This window comes from Notothenia coriiceps, unplaced genomic scaffold (genome assembly GCF_000735185.1).
Source record: "Notothenia coriiceps isolate Sejong01 unplaced genomic scaffold, NC01 NC01_scaffold00028425, whole genome shotgun sequence".
Taxonomy (NCBI): domain Eukaryota; kingdom Metazoa; phylum Chordata; class Actinopteri; order Perciformes; family Nototheniidae; genus Notothenia; species Notothenia coriiceps.
The window spans coordinates 10,735-20,948 of NW_011361126.1; the positions used below are offsets into that span (position 1 = coordinate 10,735).

A 10,214-nucleotide genomic window follows, 5' to 3' on the forward strand; every position below is an offset into this window, starting at 1 on the left:
GCATCTTGGTGTTCTCCCTTTTAACAGAACATTTTAAGTGTTTCAGCGTATCAGATCAGTCGTCGGATAGTTATGACTAATAAGGATAAGAGGTCATACAAATATAGTTTGTCATGTGACCAGTTTTGTGGCTTCTTGTTTGCCATGGCAAGCTCGGGGACTGGACCTTGGTCGAATTGAAGGTCGTGACGGGCAGGTAGTGACGTCCAAGAGAGCCGAGGGGGAAGTGGGTGAGATCAAGCCGTTTTCCAAAACCTTGATGTGCCGCTTACCACCGGGGAAGCCAAAACAACAGCCATAAGAACAATTGGCTGCATAAGGTTTTTACACACACCACACACACACACACACACACACCACCACAACACACGCCACAACACACCCACAACACCCAAACAACAGGGGCGACTGTGTGCTGGTTGAGGGAGTGGGTGGGTCCCGTCCTTTTCAACCAAGGAGGTTTTGGGTTTGGGTTCGGATCCCCCCCCAGCCCATAGGCAAGTCAACAATGTCGAAATTGTAAAATCCCTTTGTTTGGGCAAAATACTTACCCTGAAAAGGGTTTGCCCTCCCCGATGGGCAAAAAATTATGGGGCCAGGTGTTTGGGGTGGAAAAGTGTTGTGAATGTTTTTAGGTTCCTAGAGTTTAAAGGTAAAACAACTGCTTTTCTGTTTTTTTGAAGGGGTGTTGTGTGTAAAATGGACCTGTACTATATAGCGGCCTTTTTATCGTCTTTTTAAGAACCCCTCCAAGCCCCGCTAAAAAAACATATACCCCCATGGTCATTCCACCCATCCCACCCTTCAACAGAAAGCAGTGGTAAAACCTTAACTCTAAGGAACCTAACATTCCCACACAACATCCACACACGGGGTGGCATGCATTTCGGAGGCAACTCCAGGGGTTTAAGTTATCTTTGGCCAAAGGTAAACATCGACATGTTGACCTGCTGGGCCTTGGGGAAATGCCCGAACCACCAAAACCTTTTGGGTGAAAGAACCGAAAACCACATTCCCTCACACCAGTCCGCCCTGTGGGTGTGTGTGTGTGTTTGTGGGTTTTGTGTTGTGGTGTTGGGTGTTTTGTGTTGTTTGTGTGGTTTGTGTGGTTGTTGTGTTGTACCTATTTTGCAAGCCATTTGGTTTCCCCTTATGGCCCTGTTTGGGTGGCCTCCCCCGGGGGTGGTTAAGCGCAAACATTCAGTGGAACGGTGGGGGTGATCTCAAAAACACTCCTCGCCCCCTCGCTCTCTGACCGTCACTCCCTGCCGTCAACGGACCCTTCAATTCGACCCAAGGTCAGTCCCCGAGGCTGCCATGGCTAACAAGAAGCACAAACTGGTCACATGACAACTATATTTGTATTGCCTCTATCCTATTAGTTCATAACTATCCGACAGACTTGATCTGATACGCTGAAACAACTTAAAATGTTCTGTTAAAAGGGAGAATCACCAAAGATGCTCGACGTGGCACTTGAATAGAAAAATGAAACAAAGTGTCTGAATGCAGGTATATCGTAACAAAATATTATATATCTAAACTCACCACTAATGAGACTCCATGGTGAACAAGGGAAGTGGAGGCGTAGAGGTGGGAGTCCAATTTTCCTACATAAAGAGTGGGTCTTAAAGAGAAAAAAGGGTCATGTTATTCTCTCAAACGATTGATTATATATTAGAAAAACCTAGAAAATGTACGGATTTTTATCAAATGGTATAGGATTCCCGACAACAAATAAATGTTGCCTTCCTAGCCCAGAGGCGGAAATGATTAAATTAAATTAAATAATACGGACAAAGGCTTGGCTATTCGAGCGGAGAGATTAAATTGAAAAAATTAAAAGAACCTCATAAACATACCTTGCCTCATCATACTTGTCATGTCCCAAACAACAACCAATCTCAACCTCATTGTTCAAAAATAAACTTTTTAACTTAAAGTGGACCTATCATGATGCTATATTTGAATAATATATTTTAGGGCCATACCTATATAAAACATGTCTGTGAAGTTTTTTTTTCAAAATACCAAACAGGTCATGCATTTTAGCCATGCATCATTTCGCTCTATTTGCTCTATTCCAGCCGTGTTTTTGCAAGGGCTGAATCTGAGAGAAGTCTTCTTCGCTGCTTTTGTGGCAGACTAAAGTGCCACTTACAGGCCTGGCATATGTACTACAGCGTCTCCAGCGCTTTCAAGCGCCAATGGCTGTGGCCCAACCCCCCATTCCCATGATAGGTGGAGAGTTGCCCATATAGGCGGAGCACCCCTTTTCTGACTCAATTCAAATCTGTATCAGCTCCGTTGTAGCGCCGTTTTTAGAGATTTGGGTACGGAGGAAAAGAGAGAGGGTTGTGTTTTCTGACACTTGGTGAGTTCCCTGACACACCGGGGACACATGTTCATGTATAAAAGATGTACAAAAGTGCATTTTGCATGATAGGTCCCCTTTAAGTGTAATTGTCATAACGTTTTTTCTGATCTAACACCAAGCGATTTCCTGTTTTTTTGTTATAACCTATTTTTCCACCTATAAAAAATACATTTTAAGAGCATATGGTGTTTCACATTTTAGTGACAAATGAAACAAAAATGCCATACAGATTAGTTTGAAATCCAAATGTTTCATTATAATATAGCCAAAGAAAACGGTTTCTTCTGATTGGCTTGCAGGAGTTCCTAAAAAGATATAACCAGACACCTCCAACAGCTCCAGCTGACAGTTTGAGAGCTGCTGTAAATCAGAGCAGCAGTTACTGGAGATTAAACCGCACTACTAGAACTCCATGCTGCATTACTAGTGGCAGAGCAGACCTAACCAAGGGATGAACAGAATAAAGGCAAGCTTTTTAACAGTTATTTCCCTTTCTCTGTACTAAATAGATGGGAAGTGTGGATTATAATATAACCCAAGAGGAAATAACAGACTCAGCACTTCTTGCTCTGCCTTGTCTATTTAATGTGTGTGTCAGTGAATCATCACTTACTTGAGTGACTAGAACAATGCCTTTTGCTGTAGAGGCAAATTGGAAAAGTGTTGGCAAAGCTTTGAGCAGTCTGAGAGTTTTTCTAGTTACCACTTCAATAAATAATGTGATCCGACAGATACATTGCTGCTGAAAGCTCTCTCACTGTCATGTATAACACAATTTCTCTTACACAAGTTGTGCTTGAGCCGTGGCTTGCTCCTTCACAAACTGATAGCTCCACTTCAGAGTCGAGTGTGCGTCTGCCTGGTCGTTTGCAGAGGAAAAGGTGAGGAAGCGCAGCGTTTCCATGGCGAGGGACAGGTGGGGGGCGTGTCTTAGTGAGTCACCAGAGTACAGATAGACCCCCACTACAGGAGACCCGTAATTCTGACTCCACAAGACGTCACCTGAAACACAGAAAAACACACTTGAGAGAAGGTAGAGATGAAGATAGAGGAATACATCAACCTCTCACACATATAGAAGATGATCAAATATTCACTTAGTAAAAACCACACACCTCCCCCTACCTGTTTCTCTGTCAACTGTCACAACGAGACCATCGCCGCTCGACACAAGATGGGCCATCTCTAAGAGTCAAACAGGTAGGATAAGTTAGTATTAGAGAAGCTGAAGAAAGTCCTCAATCTTGAACGTAGTTTGCTTTTAAATATAAATATTAAAAGAGAAAGCACACACAGAACAAATACATCCACTAAGCCAGCATAATCCTTAAACTCTGTCATTTGATTGGGGCTTTCGCCTACTGAAGAAAGTGCAGCAACATTTCTTATTTGTATTAGACATTTTCTGCTTTTTTGAGTTTTAAATATGTGTGTGGGAGTAATACACTGAACAAAAATATAAACGCAACACTTTTGTTTTTGCTCCAATTTTTCATGAGATTAACTCAAAGATCTAAAACATTTTCTATTTACACAAAATAACCATTTCTCTCAAATATTGTTCACAAATCTGAAAAAATCTGTGATAGTGAGCACTTCTCCTTTGCCGAGATAATCCATCCCACCTCACAGGTGTGGCATATCAAGATGCTGATTAGACAGCATGATTATTGCACAGGTGTGCCTTAGGCTGGCCACAATAAAAGGCCACTCTGAAACGTGCAGTTTTGCTTTATTGGGGGGGTCTGGGGGGGTCCGAAAACCAGTCAGTGTCTGGTGTGAGGGCTTAGGGAATGCTCCGGTTTTTGGACAAAATTAACATGGGATCACTCCGGTCAATGTACGTACTTAGTCTCACTGGAATATTAATGGCCAGATTGAATACAACATCGACCCAATTTCTCCGGTCAATGACAGGAGAGTTTTGAAAGTGACAAAACACTGTTCCACACATTTAAAAACACTTAATCAATGTTTACCCAGGATCCATGCACCTTCCCTGGCTTGTAAAATGTGGTGATGCGCCTTGGAGGTATCCTACTATTTAAAACATGTATACACTCATGTACACCATTCATAGGGTTCCCTAACACAATGCACATAGTCTGGAGCTCTCACTGGGGTCCTGCATATGCTTTAATCAGGATTGTCCATTTGGCTATCAGATTGTTAACGAAATGGACAGATCTACAGTTTACCCCTAAAAATGATTTTAAATCATTATCTTTGCATTTAAATGATGGATGCTATCATCCACATGGTTCCTTAACACAATGCACATAGTCTGGAGCTCACTGGGGTCCTGCACAAGCTTTAATCAGGCTTGTCCATTTGCCTATCAGTTTGTTAACGAAACGGACAGATCCACCGTTTTCCCCCTAAAAATGATTTTTAATCGTTGTCTTTGCATTTAAATGATGGATGCTATCATCCACATGGTTCCTTAACACAATGCACATAGTCTGGAGCTCACTGGGGTCCTGCACAAGCTTTAATCAGGCTTGTCCATTTGCCTATCAGTTTGTTAACGAAATGGACAGATCCACCGTTTTCCCCCTAAAAATGATTTTTAATCGTTGTCTTTGCATTTAAATGATGGATGCTGTCATCCATATGGTTCCTTAACACAATGCACATAGTCTGGACCTCACTGGGGTCCTGCATATGCTTTAATCAGGCGTTTTAACACTTTTTCCCCACGAAAATGATTTTTAAACACTTTTATGGGGCTATATAAATCAAATTCCGGGTAATGCGGAGCACAATTGTACTTTTTACTATTTTAATGTATTTGTATTATATATCTTTGGGCTATAAAAGTGAAATTTTTGGATGACTTTGTCAGTTTATGGAGCTTATCCCAAAAATCCTGGAGGTTCCAGGCCGAATTTGGGAGCTCATACGCGGCCTGCCATAGGCCCCCACCCGTGGAAAGAAAAAAGATGAAAGAAAACGGTCAATTATATCTTAAAATAATCAAAAATGAAGTTTTTGGTAAAGTGCCAAAAAGCTCAACCCTTCGGCGCTTCGGGCCGAAGCCCCGGAGACTTTTCCACCCCCCCGTTGCAACTTACAATGGAGAGGGGAATCTAAGCCTCCCCTTCTCTGTCAAAAAAATTCATTCATCATTTTCAGACTACTGTCCGCACAAAATCGGAAACCCAGTTTTTGAGAGGACTCAAACGGCTGTGTAACATCATGGAGGAATTCATCCGCTCTCTGTGCACTTTGGCTCGGATACACTTGTTGCCTCGGAGACCCCCCAGCATGGTTCTTAACAAACTTTAAGTTTTTTAAATGACCTCTGGAGGAATGCAAGGGGAGTTTGATGGGACTTTACCTGCCTTATGAGGCACTATTTTCGGATACTTTTTCTCATTTTCACCCCTTTTCTATGGATGTCCAAAAAGTTAACTTAGACTTTTTCTGAGTCTGGAGGAATGTAAGGGGAGTTGTCAGGGGACTCTACCCGCATTATGAGGCAGTATTTTGGGATACATTTTTTCATTTTCACCCATTTTCTATGGTTCTCCAAAAAGTTGACTTAGACTTTTTCTGAGTCTGGAGGAATGCAAAGGGAGTTGGCAGGGGACTCTACCAGCATTATGAGGCACTATTTTCGGATACATTTTTTCATTTTCATCCCTTTTTTATGGATGTCACAGATCGAATGACAAACGCGACCCGCCATCGGAGGGCCTCCACCGGCCCGGCCTCGTGCCGGTGCTCTGGCGGTCGGTTCCTCCGAACTGCGGGTTCGACTCTGATGGCCGGGAGGGACGAGGGAACCGTCGGGGGGGTCTGCTGGAGGCTCCTGCTGGAGTCCTGCGTTTCACTGGGACCTGGCTCGAAAAATTCGAAACCCTGACTCATTACATTACATTACATTGCATTTAGCTGACGCTTTTATCCAAAGCGACTTACAATAAGTGCATTCGACCAGGAAGATACAACCTTGAAGAAAACAGAATCATATAAGTACATCAGGTTTCATAGAGACAAACATTTCAAGTGCTACTCAACTGGCTTTAGAAAAGCCAGCCCTTTATTAGTATATAAGTGCTTTGTTAGTAATTCAATCGCTCGAAGTGGAGTCTAAAGAGATGAGTTTTCAGTCGTCGCCGGAAGATGTGTAAGCTTTCTGCTGTCCTGATTTCAATGGGGAGCTCATTCCACCATGGGCGACGGCCTTGGGCACTCCCTTGGGACTCAGTTCTGCCAATGTCAGAACTTTGCGAAGTATTAGCCAGCCCAGGCCATCATTCTTCTGTGCGTCCCATTGCCTGTGGCGTCCAATGGGGAGTTGACGTCGTGTGCGTCGTCGTGCCTCCTCCGTCCCCTCAGTCCATGGGGCCTCCGCGTGCCGGGCGGGTGTTCATTATAGGCGTGACCTCCAATCATAAGCAACAAATTTATCTGAAGAGACAAAGTAACTAAAGATAGAGACATAATTAACAAGAGACATCAATAACATCGATTTTGACGCTAAAAAGCACTCTCTAAAATTTAGAGTTCTAGACGAGTTGAGTTGGACCATTCTGTCCAGAGGTCAACCAGTGCGCGGAATTGAGACGTAATGGTATCCGTCCTTGTGAACGACAGCGGGTAGTCGACTTTTATCAATTGATTAATCTCCCCGCACGGGGTGTCGACACTCTCGAGTGGTAGTCCGTCACAGGTAGGATCCCACCGAGAGAAGGACCTCGGCAGTCAAGTCGAAGTCGGTCTGGCTTCTGACTGTTTCTGTAACCTCAGGACAACTCAGTGCTCCCTTCGTTCTCCTCTCGGTTTGGATGAAACTAACTCGGATTCTATAGCGACCACAAAACAAAAACAAAACAAAAATAGTTAAGAGAAACCAAGAGCATCGATATTAAGTACACCATTTAAAAGAGGTAAGGGACAAGTACACAGGAGAAGCGTTAAGTAGCTAGGCCACATGACGAGTTGTTAACTAAATTGGCCGGACGAGAACAGATAAGGGTGTACGAGGTGACTCTGGGTTGTAGAGCAAAGTCCCTCAGGACAACCTTGACAGGTCAGTCGACAAGGATTCCTGACTGAAGTAGAGACGATAGCGAAGGACGTCAGAGACCTTAAAGGAACGAGAGTGCCTCTGGACTATTGAGGTAGGTTGTGTAGCGTGGCAGGTCGTCGAGAGAGACGTGTCGTATAAGGAAGAAGGTATGTGGGTCTGGGAGACCGTCTCCTCCCACCGGTGACCAGAGGACGAGAGAGGGTTGACCCTCGAAAAGGGAGAGTTCGATGGAATTGAAGTGGGGAAGGTGGAAACTTAACAACACTTAAGGTACGGCAGTGTCATTGGTAGGATATGTTAATTGGTAACAACAAGAATGCAGGGTGGGAGTCCGCGGAACCCCTGAAGAACCTCCTTAATCTCATTAGAGGAGAGGTGTGTAGGGACTTCTGACCGGGGAGGGCGACATGAAGAGCCGTCTGAAGGTTGGAGGTCTGTCCCTTCTATCTCGTTTGATTGTAGAGACAATTCGGTGGGAAACGAAAAGAGTGACAGAGGTAGGGGTGGTAGTATTGCGACCGTTACAGAAACTAAGTATAAGAGTTCCTTACGTGATGAAGATTGGAGTGACCTTTAGTGTAGCTAGTGAAAAAGTAAAGTAAGAGGATTCGGGAAATTTTATTTGTGATTAGAGAAGTTAAGACGTGGAACAAGCTTAAGCAAGAAGGGAATGGAACCGAGTGAGGCCACGAGTCGCATGAGGAGCTAAACAAGTTAGACAGTTTGAACCGACGTTTGTAGAGAATGAGGAGAGTAGGAAGACCTGAGAGGACAGGAGGGAGTATAGAGCCGCTTGAAAAGACAAGTCAAGACGAGACCCATTTATTGCGGCGCACGATTATCTTGTGGTAGAAAGCCCCGTCGTTCTCGCCTTTACGCCTGCTTTAGGTTTGTTACTGCTGGAGGATAATAGTCACCGAGAAGCAGAGGAGTGAAAAGAGGAAGAGGAGAACGTCGCGTTGTCCGAAAGAAAGGTTCTATTCTAGTAGAAGGATAGGTTAAGGTTTTATGATTAAAATAGAGAGGGGGACCTGGCCCGGGTTTCGGGGAGGTTGTGAGGAGGTAAAAGACAGGTTCGCGAAACAATTTGGGTGAAACTTTATTCAACTACTATCAAGGCGCACGAAGGGAAAGACTGAGTGGAAAAGTAAGACGTGGCCGAACCTAAGCGTCGGTGGAAGTGTGTGTGACTGGAGTGAAAGATGGTGAGAAAGAGGTTCACTACCAAATAGAATTGGGGTGAGTAAAGAGCCCCGGGCTCAGAGGTGGACAGTAGACCCCCGAATGTGGGAGTGGAGAAGTTGACCAGGACTATAATGTGGCCCAAGAGGGGGTGGGGTAAACAGAGGAAGAGATAAGACAAGTGAAAGGTGTCAGAGTCCTCCCTCTGGAGAGATGGGAGTAGTGGCAGTCACAAGATGTCCGACAGAGAGAGAGGGGTGCAAAAGAACCCAATTTGTGAATCTGCGCGACATGAAATGTTGAGAGAGGGACAATAAGGTAGTCTAGTTTGAAAGACCTAGGCGTGGTCAGTAATAATCTCCGGTGTTCCAGTGGAGTTGCTACTGTGTGTAGTGGTGAAACGTATAGTATGTGTTGACCGATTTGCGTCAGAGGGAGGGGAGTAGGACGGAGAGTAACTTGTAATTGCCTCTCTTGTGTGCCGTTGTGGTAGGTTGCTAGCGAGGAAACGTGACGCAGTTCTTGAAACCCAAAGTTCCGTGACGTGAAATGAGGAGTGAGTATGAGTTTCTGGAACCCCGTGGATGTCCCCCAATGAACCGTCTCCCGAGTCTTTAGGCCTGGAACAGTGAATTGATCGTCCCCCATGGAGGTCCCGAGACAAGGAGCCAGCGGGGGGAGGGCGAAGGATTAGCGGGTCCATTCGACGTCACATAGCGAGTCGGCCTAGTCCAGTAAGAGTCGTGGCGTTAAACAAAGGTAAGTTTGGTGCACCGACGTATTCGTCTGCTGAGCTTGAGTTTGGAATTATGACAGCGACATCGTTGGGTCCCTCCTTTTTGTGCGAGGCGTATGTGACGGATTATACGTGTGTCCTGTCTGGTAGAGTGTGCACCTGTGTGTGTGTAGTGTCTTGTGAGTGTGTAGTGTGTGTGTGTGCTGTGGTGTGTGTGTGTGTGTGTTGTGTGTCGGTGTGTGTGTGTGGAGTGTGTTAGTGTGTGTGTGTGTGTGGTCCCAGTCCGTCTGTGTCGTGGTGTGTGTGTGTGTGTGTGCCTTGTGACCTGACCACGTAGACTCCGTCCCGTTTATGATGGAAACGATTTGTAACGACCGATGTTCATACGATAGCATATATGTTTACGTGCCTTTATCAATTGCACTTACCGACTTTTTCTTATCCGTCAATGATCAGGTCCGAGAGCAGTATGAGTTCACAACTGATAGACGTTGTAGACCTTACATATGACCGTACTTTTAGCGCTGCGAGACGTCGAGTAAGCTCTACCGTCGGCCGAGTAAGACCATAATGAAGTTGTTTATTTAAGGGCGGTGTGGTGCATCATTACCTGTGTAGTAAGCTGTCTGTGTGTGAGGCGAGGGAGTGACGAAGGTCATTGACGGATCTTTAACGGTGAAGTTCTGTGACCATGAACGCATGGTAGCGACGCTTACCTAGGACCGGGGAAGGATGTAGGTCCTGTACCAATTTGGGCATGTAGGGGTCGTGCACGTGGTAGGCGAGCTCTCGTAGTCGGGTTTCGTCGAGCCGACGTGGGCGTGACGCTCCCCCTTGGGGTCAAGGGCAGTCGTTTTTGTTGCACCCAAACGATTAAGGAC

General features: G+C 45.1%; 1 protein-coding gene across 1 annotated transcript in view; it reads right to left on the reverse strand.

Moving 5' to 3' along the window:
- The window catches only part of ern2 (endoplasmic reticulum to nucleus signaling 2), a 24,478-nt gene that overhangs the window by 10,246 nt on the left and 4,018 nt on the right, over window positions 1-10,214 (reverse strand). The window contains exons 8-11 of the mRNA XM_010785889.1: window positions 3,503-3,562; window positions 3,163-3,379; window positions 1,549-1,627; window positions 1,270-1,312 (exon numbers count right to left, since the gene is read on the reverse strand). Coding sequence (XP_010784191.1) covers window positions 1,270-1,312; window positions 1,549-1,627; window positions 3,163-3,379; window positions 3,503-3,562 — 399 coding nt within the window. The remainder of the gene's footprint in view (window positions 1-1,269; window positions 1,313-1,548; window positions 1,628-3,162; window positions 3,380-3,502; window positions 3,563-10,214) is intronic.